At 42.0% G+C, this 17,650-nt stretch overlaps 1 protein-coding gene across 1 annotated transcript in view; it reads right to left on the bottom strand.

Moving 5' to 3' along the window:
- Window positions 1-5,756: 5,756 nt before the first annotated feature.
- LOC112114243 (vitellogenin-1-like) overlaps window positions 5,757-17,650 on the bottom strand; it is a 44,655-nt gene continuing 32,761 nt past the window's right edge. Inside the window, exons 25-35 of the mRNA XM_029912385.1 lie at window positions 17,364-17,495; window positions 15,904-16,110; window positions 14,584-14,726; window positions 14,348-14,486; window positions 12,858-12,993; window positions 11,841-12,027; window positions 11,394-11,491; window positions 10,535-10,629; window positions 10,270-10,429; window positions 8,915-9,076; window positions 5,757-5,881 (exon numbers count right to left, since the gene is read on the bottom strand). Coding sequence (XP_029768245.1) covers window positions 5,757-5,881; window positions 8,915-9,076; window positions 10,270-10,429; window positions 10,535-10,629; window positions 11,394-11,491; window positions 11,841-12,027; window positions 12,858-12,993; window positions 14,348-14,486; window positions 14,584-14,726; window positions 15,904-16,110; window positions 17,364-17,495 — 1,584 coding nt within the window. The remainder of the gene's footprint in view (window positions 5,882-8,914; window positions 9,077-10,269; window positions 10,430-10,534; window positions 10,630-11,393; window positions 11,492-11,840; window positions 12,028-12,857; window positions 12,994-14,347; window positions 14,487-14,583; window positions 14,727-15,903; window positions 16,111-17,363; window positions 17,496-17,650) is intronic.

Genomic DNA, 17,650 nt, shown 5'->3' with positions numbered 1-17,650 from the left:
GGGGGGGGCTATGTCCTTCCCACACTGTGCCTCTCCCCTCTGCTGGCAGGTCAAGCAGCGCAAGCCCTGCAGCCAGGCAGCCCAGCGGGGTCGGGAGCAGGACGGAGCAGCTGCTCTGGGTTGCTACCTCAGCAGTTGGCTGCCACCTCTTGGGTCCTAGTTCTACCTGTTTCTTGTACAACGAGTGCCCACAGGAGACAGGACAAAGGGAGGCAGGGTGGGGCTGGGGAAGAGACAGTGGAGAAGGGGGGGATAGGACTGGTGAAAAGAAGGGGCTGGGAGAGTGGATTAAGGTGCCCCCTCCCCACCTAGTCCACTGGCGGTCCCCCCGTTCTGTCCCTTCCGCCTCCGGCCTGCCCACAGCCCCACCCCTTTCTGCCCCTTCCCCAGGCCCGCCCCTTTTCTATCTAGGGTCCCCCCCATTCCACCCCCCACTGCAGCCCCCATCCCGTTTGCACCTTTCTCCCCCTCCCACCACTGTGGCCCCCAGACTGGAGAAGCTCTGTCCCGGTTCCATGGCCTCAGGGCTGCAGCAGGGAGTGAGAGCTCCTCCAGTCCCAGGGCTGCAGCAGGGGGGTCCGGGTGCTGGGTCTTCCCCTGCCACCCCTTGCGCTTCTGCGGGGAACCAGGGTTGGAGTGTCGGGGCTTCGCCTGCCCCACCTGCCTGTCTGCTCCCGGCACTTCTGCCGGAGAGTGGGTCAGGCATGGGGGCTTCCCCTGCCACCCTACCGAGTCTGCTGGGGAGAGAGTAGGGGGCTGGGTCTTTCCCCATCCCGCAGCTTCTGCTGGGGAGCGGGTAGGGGCGCTGGGGTTTCCCCTGCTGCCCAGGCTTCCCCTGCTGCCCTGCACCCGGGTTGTCCCGCCTGCCTGGCGCTTCTGGGAACTGGGGGCAGGTGCTGCTGCTGGGGCTTCCCCTGCTGCCCCATGCTGAGGTCAGGCGGAGAGGGGAGGGGGTGCTGGAGACTGCCCTGGTAGTCTGGCAGTTCTGGGGACCGGGGGGAGGGAGCTGCCACTGGGGCTTTCCCTGCCGCCCCACAGTGGATATACACTGCGGGGGTGGGGGGGAGGAGGGAGAGCCCATTTTCCCAGTTCCCACCAATTGGCCGGGGTCCCTGGGCATGGACACTGTGGGCCCAGTGGATAATCCACCACTGGGGCGGGGCCTTGGGGGGCAGAGGCAGCAGAAGGGCAGGGACTCAGGGGAGGGGAGGGGAGGTGCAGTGGAGGTGGGGCCTCAGGGGAAGGGACAGAGTGGCGGGGCAGGGCCATGGTTTTGGGTATCGGTGGCCCACCACTTTTAGGGAGCTGCTGGAACTCCTAGGCAGAAATGACTCTTAGGTCATGGCCAATGGCCAAAACACCAGTATCAAACTCATGGGGGAGACTGTGATAATCAGGGTGCAGATGTAATGCTGACAGACCCTGATCATCGGAGGGCAGGAGAAAACCTGGGGCCTCTGGAGCTTAGTGCATGAGCATCTACTGCATGAGCTAAAAGCCATATGGCCCTTAGCTAAGGCTGTAGGGCAGACTTGTTAATTTCTCTCTCTAAGTGGTCTCAGTGCCACTACAGAACACCACACCCAGGAGGTGTGTGGGTTACACAGACACCCCAAGGAGAGAAGAGAAGGGTTAACTTCTGCCACAATAAGAAGTTCAACCAATTGATTGCATATACTGTTAGAGAATACCAAGTGAGATCTTTTATGAAAGCTTGTAATGCACTGAACTGAACAGTCATTTTGAGATATGTTTATGGCTTATGGTTATGACTGTATGTATGTATAGCAAATTGTAACTCACCTCAGCACCACCTCACAACAGCATGGTGACGCAATCAGGTGGGGGTGGGCCACCTCTGAACCAGATAAGACTGCCTTCAAGCATCAAGCAAACAAAGACAGGCGAGCATTTTCTCCTCTCTGAATACATATAGTGACTGAAGAACACCCCCCCGCCCCCCGCCTCAAACCCTTTTAAAATGGAAGGAGTTTAAGTGAAACTGAGGGACAGGCTGTAGGCTGGAAGCTGTCCATGAAACACTGGCACACAGGCAGTATGCTGGGAAACAGTTCAAAGGCAACTTGTATTAGAAAAGGGATTTTATTTAATGTAGAAGTTAAAGCCTGAGGTTATGTCTGTGTTTTTTTACTGGGTAACTCATATGTTTGCTCTCTCTTACTATTTCATCTTTGAATCTGTGGTTTTGCTATTAAATAAATCTTTTGTTTATTTTTACCCTAAGCAGGTCTCTGTGGTGCAAACTGTGTGGAGTGTGTGCACCAAAGAGACCTGATAACGTAGGGGGTGGGAGGTGAGAGGCTGGATTCAGACCTTTGGGAGTGCTGAATCAGAGGGGAAAAGTTAGAGTTTCTGGTACTTACGAACTCAAGAAAGATGGATTTGGGGAGACTTTGGCAGGGCTGTTGAGTCACCCTGAAAGGAGAAACTAGGATGCTGGACACCAGAGTGACTTTGCGCTTGTGAACAGTTACTGGTGTTAGGGATCTGAGCTGCAGTTGCACAGGGACCCCCAGGCTGCAGGGCAGATGGTGACAGATCCCCTTAGTAGGGTTGCCAATTTTGGTTGGACATATTCCTGGAGGATTTTTCACATGACATGATCTTTAATTAAAGATTAATCCTTAATTCCTGGAGACTCCAGGACAATCCTGGAGGCTTGGCAACCTTATTCCTTACTGGTCTGGGTGTGCTCCAAAACAGCATAAGGGGCGTAACTGAAAGGCCATTTGCTTAGCTTGCTACAATACAGAACAAAACTTAAGCAATTCATAGCAGTTGAGAAGCAATAGTGAAGAAAGGTACAGTACATAAAAGCCTTGCCTGTTAAATATACATTTTAATACTCAGTAGATAATTGTAATGTTAGAGTTGCTTTATAACATAGGGCAGGACTGAATTCCAAATGAGCTTTAAATCCAAACTTCAGCCAGCCTCTGAAATAGGTCTGAAATATCGCTGTGGTATATTAGCACGTGGAGCATTGGCCTTTTGACACTTACAAATCTAATATTGCTCTTAATTCCTTTGGTAAGATGAGTTTGTTCTACCAGCCTTCCTCCCCTCACCCCCCCCAAATTCCAACTCGGAGCTTTGCGAGCTTTCATTATATTTGGATTTCACAGCTGCAGCATCAGTGGCTTCGTTCTGTCTTTTAAAGATATTCAGCTCCCTCAGTATGGGGCCACTAATGAATGAGCACCATCACCTCCAGAACAACAGACAGAAATAAAAGCTGTGCCTTAAAAATGGAAATAGTATGAGCTGTGGCTAACCTCTGTCCTGAATGGAACAGAGGGAAGCAGGCATGCACTCGTTTCACTAGCCACGGCTTCCCCATCTGGGCGAAGCTGCAGTCTGAGCAAAGCCTTGAGAAAGTGTGAATGATTGCCACCGTGTGCACTTCCTTAGCAGAAATGAACATCTGCTATATCATCATCTTGTGCTCCCAGCACATACACTCCCAGATATCACCTTTCCTTTCGTCAGCTGCTTGAGTGCGGCGGAGCATTCTAGCTTACGGTCGTTCAGAATGTGCCAGTACTGCTTCTGAATGTACCTACACGTAGAATACTGTCCACTGATTTCAATGGCCTGGAAATAACAGCTACAGCATGGCAGCTGCAGCACTGAGCCACAAGAACGTGAAACAATGATATGTGTTGCCTGTCACAAGCTGCTGAGCTAACGTCTGTCCTCAGATGCTTGGGGCCAACTCCCACTGAAGGCGGTGGGACTCATTTTAGTGCACGTGAGTGCAGAAGAAGGTTAACAAAAAAAGTTTAAATGAGCAGCATGGTCTTCTTTCCTGTTTCTGCGCTTCAGGCTCCCTTCTACTCATCACTAGCGGCCTGACCTTAAGTCAGGTGACTGGCCTGCAGTCGTTACTAGGGTTGAGCATTGAATACTCAAGGCTCCGCCCTCCATCACTGGGGATGAGCATTTATCGTTTCAGGCAGTACAGCATAGTGTGTCAAATTTGGTAAATTTTATTTAAGCGGGTGCTATACACAGGGAAATGCATTTTTATTGTCTTCTCTTTGTTGCGCTTGTAGATCTGAGGCTGCCACCCCTGAGACAGGAACATAACACTCTCTGCATTTGCCGTGATTTATGGCATTACTGTGTTGCCATTATGTAATACACTGGCTTAGTATATGTGATTGAGTTGCCTCTCTTGAGGTTGGTTCCACGGATTATAAAAACACTTTGTGTCTTACTTCCAGGGGAAGGAGTTCTCTTTTAGCTGACATAACAGGGGCTTATATTTTTTTCATACTGCAGGTACCAGCTTGATCGGTGCTGATTACTGTGGTATCTATATGTAGAGGGCATGGTCTATTAAAAGTAGAATTCATTCATAATGGTAAAGAGTATTTGGTTTTTATCATAGTGCCTTTTGAGCATTAAAGCTCCTGTTAACATTTCTCTTCACTATCTTTGTTTTATTTGAACTGGTTTACTGGAGGAAAGTTGCCCTTTCATAAACAGGTGGCTTAAGAGGCAAGAAGATTTGGAATTAGAGACAGTGGGCCCAGTAGTGAGTGCATTAAAGTCAGGGCAAAGCTTCCACAAATGATAGTGGGAAGTGGCCCAGGCCCAATGGAGGAGCTGACAGTAGCTCAGCCTGTACTTTGTCATTTTAATGGGAGGAGGAGTGTAAGACGCTTCATCTCCCCTTTTGCAGTGTAACTCTTCTGAGGAACTAGCAAGTAACATGGATTTGGATTGAGGCAGAGGTTCTTCAAGGAAGGATAGGGAACATCATGTGAACACTGTATTACAAATAAAAATGTAGCAGGAGAACTGATGTTATTGTTCCTAGACTGAATGGAGTTGATGGGAAAATTGAGGATCAACATTAAATAGTTGTCTGAACAAATTCTTTGGTTACTACTACCCACATGCCAGACAGAATCTGGCCCTTACTGTTGGACTTTATTTTAGATATGTAATGTATGGGTATTGTTGTCATTTGTATCATATTTTTCTGTCATTCTTTTGGTAATTTTACTCAGTGTTTTACCTAAAGTTTTTATAAGCATGAATTTCATGGATGTACAATAGAAAATGATCAACAAAAAAAGTTCCTTTTTACTCTGGTAGCCTATGAACTAACATCACACCCTTTTAAATTTAAATCAAAATGGGGACTGTCACACACATTGGCTCTCTGAGAAGCTACTGTGGGAGCCTAGCAGTTCAAGTCATTCTTTTGTACTGTATACTAAGGCTAATGCTCTTGCTGGGAGTGAAATATTTTTTTACAGAACAGTTTTGAAGCACAGGATTTTCCTTTTTATTAGAAAACATAAATGAAAACAAGTGTGTACTTTATCTTTAGTATGCTAAATTATGAAATCCTTTATATAATAGAATGTTAGAGATAGCCATAATCATGTTTTCCTCTCATCACCCAGTGAACATAATTTTAAGAGAGGACCAGTGTAATTATATTCCAGATAAAAGGATCCAGAATATTATACTTGGCTTGATTGCTTTGTTGATAAGAAGGAGGGGGGAAAAAGAGATCTGGATACTTATTTAATGAACAGCATATTTATTAAGCAGCGCGTATTGTACATAATGCATTTGACTTTGTACGTAATGCATTAGGCTTACCTATTTTTAAAGCATTTTTTTTTAATATTTTACTGCAGCTATTGCATTCCCCCTGCAGCTGTCCAGCTATTCAATCATTTGGGTGAGTACGTCTATAGCACATTGCTAAAGCATTAAGATGAACTACAATCGTCAGTGCAGGAACAGTCAATGTCAGCATCCACAGACTCCACGATGTCCTCGGCTGCATATTTCCTGTCACTGCCCCTATGCCAGTCAGACAGGCTCACAGCAGAATCTGTCAGAAGAGCAAAGCCACATTAACTAACATCAAGCAAATTAACACTTGAAAACATTCCAAGGCAATATTATTTTGATGGTTGCCAACTCTTTCACCAGACAAAGAATATGGGTCCAATCCTGCCTCTACCATTGACCTCTGACTGACCTATTGACTTGGAGCAGGATTTTCATCCGTGGTGTAATTACTATAATACTTCCCTAAAACAAAATGAATTGAATTTCATGATGCACAAATATAGAAAGCAGGGCTTGTAGAAGTGCTGGATGTGACCGCCCTTTAAATAAGAGCACTCTGTAGAAAAGCACATCAGCCATCTCTTTTCATGTTATCACTGCCTATGAGGGTGGAGTGGGTGGGTGGGTATTTCATCTCTCTGTTTAAGTTCATTCTGAAGGATAAGCCCTTTGGAGGATTTTCAGAGGTTCATAAACTTCTAATTAAAGTTTTCCATATATTCTCAAAACTGGCAGTGCAGTGTCAGTTTCAGTATTAACCTTACCAGGTTGCTTTATCAACAGCAGCTTTAATATATCATAAACCCCTACTGCTGAAATAATCTAAATGAAATAATAATATTCATCCTCCCAATAAACATTCTGAGCTGGTTGGAGGTTTAACATTGCATATGGAAGAATATTAGAACCCGCATTTAGATTGTTTGCCTAAGTAGAATGTGCCAAGCTTCCATAATTTTATCTCTAGTTGTTTTGTCAGACATATGGGCAATATATTTACAACATATTATATTATACCAAGAGAAAATCCGGAAATGTTTGTTTGGGTTTTGGCTGTATCAGTCATCCATACTCAATGAATGAAATGTTAATGCACAATTTGGTGGAATTACACCTCTCTGACCAACTTGACACACAGGTTTTGTATAACGAACTACAAAACATATTATCCTAGCATGATGCTTGAGCTATTTGTTATTAAATATTTAATATTTTAAAGCTAGAAAATGAGAAACCCTAAAGAGTCTAGTTTTGATTTGCTTTTGCTTAGCTTTTTCTCATGCCTTGGTCTTCTAAATTTTTGCATACTAAAGGCCCAATCCTGCAAGCTTTAGCCTCATAAGTAGTCCTTACTTCTGCAAACAGTCTCAGTGGCATCAATGGAACTGTGTACCTGAGTAACTACGATGCAAGTGAGTAAGAATTTGCAGGATCTGGTCCATCAGGCAAATTGCCTGAAGTATAAACTGCAGGATTTGGCCTCAGATTTCTAGGGCAATAGGGGGAAATTTTCCCTTCAGTTCTGCACAGCAGTAACTTCCCTGATATTATGCTCATCCTATACGTGTTGGCCTCCCATTGCTGTCAGTAATGTGGGCTCCCACTTTGTGAGGAGCAGAGTATCAGGGCTGAGTTCTCCCTGTGTGGATCTGAGAGAAGAATTTTGCCCACATATATAGGAGTTCATTTTATGAACCTGGGAGAGAGAATTATGTTACCAGCTCTGCTTCTGCTGCTACTTATCTGGTCCATCAAACAAAAATGAAAAAAGGACATCTCTTAAAGAGTTCCATTGTAATGCTGTTGATTCCCAGCCTGAGGAAAAGCAATCATGTTACTGAAGAACACCAATGGCATCCTCTACCTTCTTCCTCCTCAGGAAAATAATAATAATAATAAGAAAACCTTGATAAAAGAGCAAGAAGCAGAGGTGGTAGTGGGCTCTGTCTGAGATTCAGTAAACGAACCAGAGAAACCTGCAGCTGCTGTGCAAGCAGCAGTGACTATGATGACTGATTTGGCTGATTTTCTTCTTTTCATTTTGTGTGAGAATGAGACAAATTTATTATATTCTAGTAATCGAAGCAGTGAGTGGCCTAGGGTGATGATACTTCACAGATATGGAACATGGACACAAAAGAAAATCTGTGAAACATGGATATGACAAGATTTTAGAGATAGCTTGGCATTGAGGGTGTCTTTTCTTTTCTTAAAAGGATTCATCTAGTCACATCACATGGTGCTGTCAGTATGCTATTAGTAATCTCACTGTGTTACTTTTCTTATTGGTTGTGTGAGCTGGGTTGCCTACTGAAGAGATATATACCCAATGTTTTCGTGAACTGCTTTGGCACATTGGGAATTCTAATAATATGAGCAAAGCATGATGATCTTTAGGAACACTGTTTAAAATCAGTCAGAGAACACTAGATTCTTCTTCTGGTATAAACTGAGTTCTATGGAGCTATGTCAGTTTACACCAGCTGAGGCGCTGGCCCAGAAGGTTAACATGCGGAACAGAGCTGTACTGGTAGGTGGCAGAACTGTTTACGGCTATGGTACATGTGAGTTGTGTGATCAATTCCTGTATATTTAAGGATTTGGAAGTAATGCACCAGAAAAGAAGAAACTCTGTAGACATGAGGCCTGATTCTCCTCTCACACTTGTGTGAATTTAGAGTATCTACTTTGTAGACAACGGAGTTGCACTAGTGTCAAGCTGATATAAGTGAAAACAGAATCAGGTCCATGCTTTTTAAAAATCTGATATGTCTGAGAGTTAAATACCTTCAAAACCAAGCTGTTTTCTGAAATAATCAGGAGAACACCCTAGCAATATGTTTTTTGCTGATGCATTGCACATGGGCAGAGCATGGCAGCCTAATCATACTGCAGTCATGTCACATTACGTGACTGACTTTCAGTTGCTTTTCTCATCTTCGTCTACATGAAATAGCAGATTGCAATGTGACTAAAAGGACTTTTTGTTGCTTATCACAACTCAATGAAACATCTGGAAGGCATGACACATTTTTATTGGTCACTGCTGCCCCTTTTACCATCCCTAAGATTTTTTTCAGACAATACCATCTGCCAAATAATCCACATTGGCTTCTAGCTACCCATTATTGTAATTGTTTATGTAAAATATTAATGGGGTTAGGAAATAACAGCTCTGAAAGTCAGGTGGGCTAGTAGGGGGTCTGTGTGGTGCTATGCTATATCTTGACTAACTGATCTGACAGAGCTCCTCTGGTATGTGACAAAGAAAGTAAAACAAAAAAAATCCTACCTTTTGGGAAACAGGAGAAGCCAACTTTAACTGAGGTTTTCTCAGTTGGAGTACAGCCTTTCATACACTGCAGTATCCTGTCAACAGAGTAACATGTAGATTCCCTTCCATCAATAACAGGATGTCCCTTCAGTTTCACATAGCGGCGTTGCAGTTTACACCCTAAGAGGAAAAAGAAAAAGTAGTTAAACCCTAAGGAATACAAGTGCTCTAATCTTTCCTTAGAATAAGAAAAGTCCATATTTTCTCCTCAGCTTTTAAGTACAACTCCCCAATGACCCATTTTCACAGCAGTAAAGGTGGCAAGATCAGGACCATAGTTAGTGGGGAAAACTGATTTTTGAAAGAGGAGTTGTGTTTAAAAACTGATGGCACAGTATGGCCCAAATGAAATCCTATAGTCCACTCTTTTAGAAATAGGTCTGAAAGCTATTAAGAATAGGTGCTGTGTAAGAACAGGGACTGCTGAATTGCATTAGGAAAAATGTCAGTTGTTTGTGAGTGCATAAGTAATGGCAGCATTTACATAATGATATCAAAACCAATTGTTGTATTGGATGATTTTTATAATGCTGCAATTATCAGCACTAAAAGGATTATTAACATTCACAGGATTCCACGTGCTATCTAGTTTCCTGACATGCTTATGGGTATGATCTTGCTGCCACTGAAATCAATGGAAAAAGCCCATTTGACTCTATTGAGACTCTTTACAGGCCCAAAGTAAATGAAAATACTGCACTGTTGGAGGGAGTGTAGTATTATTATAAATATATGCAAGGAGACACACTTATACAGTAAGAGTATTTCCCAACGCCCCCTCCCGCCCCCTTTCTATCCAGATCCTCTGATGGGGTAAAATGGAATTGAAGTCAATGGTGCTATGCCAGTTTACCCCAGCTGAGGGTCTGGCCCAATGTACTAAAATTCTCTGTGTGCTGTTTATAACATATGCAGTTTGTTTGATTAAATTAAGTCTACAGAGAGCGAGCTGATTTAGTGCACGCTCCTGCTCTGAAGCAAATCAGTGGTGAAACTTCCACTGACTTCAATGGGAGCAAGACTGGGTCTGATTTTGCCAGTCATGGAGTAAGAAACTACTTAAGTATCAGTAAATGTGGCAGAATCAAGCCTCTAGTAGTAAACTGAATGTGAGAAAGAGTTGTATTCAACGCTTCAGATTCATTGGGAGAGTTCTAAAATAACGATTAGTTATATAAACAGAAAATGAATGACAACAGTGGTCCTTTTTATTTACAGGTAAATGTTTCTTTTTTCTTTTTTGTATTTTTAGGGGGAAAATAAAATAAAAATGACATTTTCTCTAAGTAGAAATTGTTTTCAAATCTACTGACCTTCGGCGCAGGTTTCTTCTACCAGTACCCATGAATGGACAAAAGCTGAGCAGCTGTGTGCCAGCCTATGATTGGGCATGAGGAGTTCATTTTGCTTTTGTCCATCATTATTTCCACAAATACCACAGGTCCTTCCTCTCATCCATGAAACAACAGTAACCTATAAAGATAACACATCTTTTCTGTCGATGCTAATGTGTTGGCCCATTACAATGCAAAGGTGTAAAAGAGAAGAAAGCTAGTAATATAACAGATTCAGAAGTACCTTAAGTGTCGATCCATCAAAAGTCACATTCGCCAGCCCTTGGTCTGGAGCTTCTACTACAACTGTTGTTTCATTTCTATAAATTTTAATGTTTTCTGTAAAAAGATACAACCGTTTACAGGTGGTTCCTCTAATTTTGAAATAGTAAAGAAATTACCTAATCTCAGGGATAATGTATATTATCATTAATTTTCATTTACAAAGACTGTTTACTATTTCCATCTGAATACATTTTTTGTGGAGAGGTGAGGTCAGAAATAAGAGTTTTTTCTTTTTATTTGCAAAATGCTGTTTCTCTGGATCTATATAGCTGTCATTGACTTTTCTGTCTAGTCAATAGAGCCAGCCTGATTTACACCAGCTGAAGATCTGGTCCTAAATATCTAGCTTTCTCTATGATGTTCATCATCATGGCATTGCACCTACATATAAACAAGTACCAATATAGTCAAGCAGCTCTGAATGCAAAATGCTTCACATTTCAGTGAGAGGATTAATCTTTATGCTTTACAGTGGCAAGCACACTATACAAATCAATATAATAATGGGCCTGATTCACTTATTAGTGAAAATTAAGAGTATGTCAGTTGAAGTCAGGTATGTAAAACCAAAATAAGTCACAGAAGTATCAGGCCCATAGTTTTTCTTAGTATTGATACACAATTATTTTTTACATCTCGAAGTCCTCATTAAGCTTGTAAAATATTTTGGCCTAGATAATATTTAGTCCTGCCATTAGTGCAGGGGCTAGACCAGACGACCTCTCGAGGACCCGTCCAGTCCTACAATTCTATGATTCTATATTCCTGTAAATATTTAATTTCTAAATAATTCCTGGAAAGGTGAGTAACACACTTACCTCTTTTATTTTGATACATTTTGCTGTGCGTTAACACTGGTCCGTCATTGTATGACACGAGGATAGAGGAAGATGGAGAAAGATAGAGTCTCACGCTTCTTGAAAGAAGAAAACAAATGTGTTTAACTGTGGGAACATTGATGTAAATGACCAACACAGATACAGCCCCAACTTCAGCATCCAAATTTTGAATATGCCCCCAAAGTTCAACACTGGTTGGGTTTAGGGCTCTGGTTCAACACTTTCCTGGAAATGAGAAGCCCAAGGAGGTAGCTGTGTGGGGGCTGTTGATAAGCATTACCTGAGAAATTGAAGAGAGAGGCTGGAGGGCAGAAGACGATTGCTGGTATTATGATTTAAAAAGTACCCATCATTTTTTCCAATGCAACAAAATGTAAACTAACTTCCTAAAATTCTATATAGCGACTCAAGAATGATTACACTTACGATGAACTAATATTGATGTACACCTCCCTGGAGGAAGAGCGTGGATTGACTTTTCTCGTCATGACGATGAATTTGGGGTGAGCAGTGCAGTCTTGAGCTACTACAAGGTTGCAGTCTTTATTGAATGAACATTTGTACTTCACTCTGTCAAATGTTTTGAAGTTTTCTTCCCTCACTTCACATGTGGCTGAAAAACAACAATAAAAATAAATGGCTGATGCAACTGTGCTTTGGAGATTGTCATGGAGATTTTGAAAGCTGCCCAAGAGGTCTGAATGGCCAGTTCCCATTAAAATCAATGGGAATTGGACAGCCAAATCTTCTTGGCAGGTTTTAAAATCTCAGCCTAAGTATACATACTTAAGAAAGGCACGGCAGCAACATAAAATGATCGATCAGTGTGGAATTATACTGTTGTATACCCATCACTTTTTTTTGATAAGCAGCTGAAAACAAACCATCTAGTGATAGTCTTGTTTTAAAGACTCTGTTACTATCACATTCCTGAGAAGCTAAAAGTTGAACCCATGACAAAAACTATTAGCATTTCTCCAAATTTTGCCACTGTTTGTAATAAGTATCATTAGAATTAGACAGACCCAGTCCTACTAAAAATCATGAAGTCTCCCTTCTAAGGAAAATAAATAGGATTGGAAAACTCATATCCCTGCCCTACATCCACCAGGTCATCCCTCTCGTGGTGGGGATGACAGCCTCTTGGAAGCGACAAAGGACAGAGCCACTTGGGATCTCTGTGTGAAACCCATGAATTCCTAACCATGCAAACAGACCTGAACTCCCTGCGCCCCCCTTCCAACAACTGCTGAGAAGGCATCTCCTGGGGTTGGGGTAAGGGTAAAGGTAAGGGTTGCCAAGTTTCCCCAGAAGAACACTGCTTGAAAAGACCAAGCCCAAAGCTGACAGGAGACAGAGTCACCGGAGGGGCCAAGTTTTAACTATTACAAATAACCATTGCTCATTTATCAGGGACTAGACCAGTACTGAAGTAACATTTACATTGATCTTCTTTAGCTATCAGTGAAGATATTTCTGGAAGGAAATTCCAAGCAGTCACTTCTGGAGCCTGAGAAGCTGGAGCTGGGCTCACAGGCAAAGCAAATGGAAGTGGGAAAGCCTCATAGTAAAAGGTTAGCTGAAAAAGAAGCAATGAAAAGGCTTTAGGATATGTTTAGTCATACAATTTGATCAATCATAACAAGCAAAAAGGCCCCCCTTGTTAAAAATTCCCTAAATATGTATTTGTATAACTGGAGTCATTACAGTCTTCCCAGGACATTGTGGGCACCCAAACCTAACATATATATTTTTATGAGCTCATTATCTTTTATTTTATTATCACTTGTACATTTTCTTGAGAGATTATCTTTAAACGATTATTTAAAGACATAGGGAATTAAGATGCACAGATGATGTTTACGGTATTGTTAAATGACTTCCTTAAAACGAAAAACCAAACCAAACAAACCACCGCACCACAGGGTGGCTGAATAATAAGTTCTCTCTGCCTTATCCTGTCCCACTGCAACTAGGTACAGCAGACTAAAGAGCATGTGTTAGCTGGCAGTCTTACAGAATGAAAGTTGGCTTGATGTGATTTTGGTTAAGTTCGCATACCATAGAGAAAGACACATTAAATATATCTAGATAAACAGGTCATACACCACTCCCTCATTATCACATATGAAAACCCCCTGGAAAATTGAAGTACAAGGGTAGGTTAAGGACACACTTATTTCCTTTATGGAAAGCCAAGCTGTTGTTAAATTACACCAGACCGACTAGGGGACATTTTTCATAAAGATGCACAGGGATTTAGTGGACAAAGCCCAATTAATCAGTTGGAGTCTGCAGACTACATCTGTGCAGGCTGCTGGCAAAACATACCCCTTCTTGTTTGTTCAGAGAAGTGCTTCATTTGGGAGTTCCAAGGTTTGATCGGTGAGTAATGGACTCCAAGAAGCACCGGGCTGTAGGACTCCAGCACCAGTTAGGATATAGGTGCAAGTAAGGTTAAGCACTAGCTATAGTCTTCCTCAATGCATCCTTTGTAAGTCACACACCCCGTACTCCTGAGAGCCCAGGATAAAAACAAGCAAAGTGTGTGGGCAGGATGGGCATATCTGAGGAGATATCAGCTTCAGTGCTACCCTCCGCATACAAATGAAGCATTTGGCTACAGGCTTCCCCTTTGGGCATTACTCCGCAGGCCAGACTGAGTTGGTCCTGTGCAGTTGGTGGCTCTTTCATAATGAAAGCATCGAGTTCCCAAGAACTTCTAGTAATGCTGATCACGTTTTTATCTTGTGCTTTATGGCACACTACAGGATCAAGCCCGGTGTATTCAGGATCTACGGTAGCTCGTGTAGGAGGTAAGGTTCTGCATTTTTCCTTTCTCAGAATTAGCCTAGATGTATTACCCAAAGTCAAACTATACAACTAGAAAGTATATTTGGAAAAACAAACAAACAAACAAAAGGTCCACATACCCCCGGAGCCTTTATGACTGTATTAATTGTCCGTGATGAAGTTGCAACTGCTCTTACTACAAGTTCCTGAGAAGGATTTTTCTGATACACTTCTGAGAAGCCCATCAGGTATGCTATTCCAGGAACAAATTCCATAGTTCTAGAGATAAACAAGATGTGACATACTCAGAACCTTCATAACACCAACCAATATAACAAGAACAACACAACAAATGACAAGGTAGCAGACTGCATACGTTATAGTTGTCCTCCTTATCCAGGATGGAAGTTTTGTCCAAGCCAGCTTCACCTGTACAGCTGGATTCCTTGAAATTCGGCCTGTGGAAGCTCTTGCTTCAATTCTATACTCCCGGCATTCCTTGCCCCACCTGAACCTGGCCTTTATGAGGAAGAGAAAAAGTCATTAGAATTTTGGAAATGAAATCATATAAAAAAAATCTGTCATCATATCAAAATACATGATCTTGTTATGAAACTTCAGTGAAGTCTTCAATGCTCCTAACTCATTCACTAAATATACTTGTGGAGGAGCTTTGGCTACATCTGGAGGAATATGGGGATGAATGGTAAGGGTGGTAGGCCAGGCTGAATGTTCCCATTTTGAACGTTCAAAATCTTGCACTGAAACATGACCTAGAATTCTGCAGTGTGACATTTTGCTGAGATTCATTACATTTTGCAAATTCATCACCAATCTGTATATTTAAAGAAGAAATGGCATGCTCCTCTAGAAAGTTTACTTTTACAAAAATGTCTGGTTTTGCAAAGATAAACAATTTTCACTACTGACAATTCTGATGAAATTTTGAAACTGCAGCCACAAAATGCAGAAGTCTGGAGATCACTGTACACGTACATAGCTCTGCAGATGAAGGCTTCCACGACTGGGGCATGTGGGCATTGCTGTTTGGAGAGGCTTGAAAATAGAAACTGCAAACACAGTGCCCTAATTCCAATGCTTTCAGGCATCAACTGAACACCCAACATGACTTCAGCACCTCTCTTATATGGAAAGAAGGAAACAAAATGTCCTTGAAGTGGCAAGGTGGGTGAGGTAAAATTTTGTATTGGGCCAATTTCTGCTTTTGAGCCTCACAGAGCTCTTCTTCAACTCTGGGGAAGGTACTCTGAGCAGCACAGCCAAATGCAAGATGGAACACCTTGTCTCTCTAATATCCTTGGACCGACATAACAACTATGCTGCATACAACATTTGAAGTGGCTGTCATTTGAAATGCATGTATAAAGAAAGGAATGAGCCAGATCCTCAGCTGGTGTAAACTGGCACTTGAGCTGTTCAAACATTTTCAAATTTTGAAAATTTAGCTACAAATGTTTTTCAAACAAATTTTGAAAATTTTCACAAATTTATTTTCCTGTTTTTCAGTGGTTGCATTTTTTCAAAAATTCAAAATTTTGATGAAAAATATTTGCCAAAAATTCCAGGAAAATTTGTCTTCCTTGTTTGACCATCTCTAATCAGTATAGCCATCTGGTTATTTGATACTGAGGGGCCTTTTAAAGCTCTCACTTGGTGGAGCTAGTTGTATCTTTACCTGTGCTTTGAGAGGCAATACTACAGAATCAGCACACGCTTTCCAGTTAGTTTCAGCAAGCTGAACCACAACCAGTTGCATATCGACTTTGGCAGCAGCAGAGTTAATATATGCTGTGGCTTGGTAACCTTGATTTTTGTTGTCACTCCTAACTGCCCGAGCCACAATGGTGAGCCCAGGTGGAAGTACGTCTCCCAGGAAATTGGGCTGAAAAACAAAACAAAAATGGCAATGCTTAAACGCACATGTATATTCAGTGGTGAACGTTGGATTCATTTCGTACTGCACCGATAGCTGTACATCAGTACAGAGCCTGGGCTGGTTGAGAATGAACATAGTTCCAGACTCTTATTGTTATTTCAGTGTAAGTTTTGGTGGGTTATTCTCCTTTTTTATTTCAGTAGAATAAAGAATTTTAAAAAGATGCAGTTGTCTTGACACAAGAGCCACGACTTACTTAAGACATGTCAATGGACTTATTAAGATCTTGTGTATTATTTTTAATATTTAATCGATTTCTAGAACATTGGATATTACCATAGCAATATATTCATTCAGAAGCAACTCCTTTGAGCCATAATGAGAGATGTGAGTTCCTTATTAATTCCAGTATTCATACAATATTATGAATCCTTTGGATATTTCACTATGTATTTGGGCCAGGCTGGTATATTATTATTAAGATACAATTACTTGGAATGGATTCAGAATACCACACTAAGGATTGTGAACAGTTAGTGAGCTAATTGGTGCTTACAGAAATGTTTGTTTCTCCCTAAAAGTAATGGATCAGTTTTACTGAGCACATGGCCAGATTTTGTCTCTGTTACACTGGACTTACACTGATGAATTCCGTGACTCTACTCTGGAGAGTAAGCACTGCAAAACCAGGATTTAACATTTAAATGAATAGGTGGGTTTTTTTCATATTCTCAATGAATATATAAATTATATAGGACACATGCCTAAGTTGTGTTTTTCAGTAGAGCTGGTTGAAAATTTTCTGTCAAAACAGTTTTTGATGGAAAATACCTTATTAATGACATGGAAATTTTCACCAAAAATTTTAATTTTGGAGTTTTCATTAAAAAAATTCAAAATCTTTCCATTTCTAGCCACCCAAAAGGAAACTTTTCTTTGAAAGTTTTTGACTGCTAAAAACTCAAAAAAAAAAAAAATATTGAAAAATTTAGTCAAGAAAGGAACTTTAAAAATCTTTGTCACAATTTTTCACAGGAAAGAAATCATTTCTGGTTTTCAGCGTGTAAAAAAAAAAAAAGATCTCCCTGTAGGGCAATTTCCGGAGAGCAATGACTCATTGGGGTTAATGGCTAGAGGCACAGGCAAGGTCAACAATGCCCCTTACGCAGTCTAATTCCCAGGCAAAGATAAAATTTCACCTCATGTGCAAAGCTAGAATCGCTGCTGCTGCTGCTGCTACTGCTACTACTGCTGCTGCTGCTGCTGCTGTTCCTGCTGCTGCTGCTACTCTCTCTGGTGCTGCTGCTGGTACTGTCGCTGGAGCTGCTGCTGCTGCCTGACTGAGGGGAAGATGATGATGATGAGCTGCTTGACGACGCCTGATCTGGATTCTGTAGAAGAGAAATAGGTAAAAGACTGTATGATAGGTATTTGGCCAAATCCAGCTCTTATCATGAAAACCAGGAGCGGCGCCAGGGTTTTTGGCGCCCTAGGCGGGGGTCCTTCCGTGCTCCCGATTGTCGGTGGCAATTCTGCGGCGGGGGGG

The sequence above is a fragment of the Terrapene carolina genome, unplaced genomic scaffold (genome assembly GCF_002925995.2).
Source record: "Terrapene carolina triunguis isolate 2854851 unplaced genomic scaffold, T_m_triunguis-2.0 Scaffold211, whole genome shotgun sequence".
NCBI classification, from domain to species: Eukaryota; Metazoa; Chordata; order Testudines; family Emydidae; genus Terrapene; species Terrapene triunguis.
The sequence above is the reverse complement of the archived record's forward strand: the minus strand, read 5'-3'. Positions and strand labels throughout refer to the sequence as shown.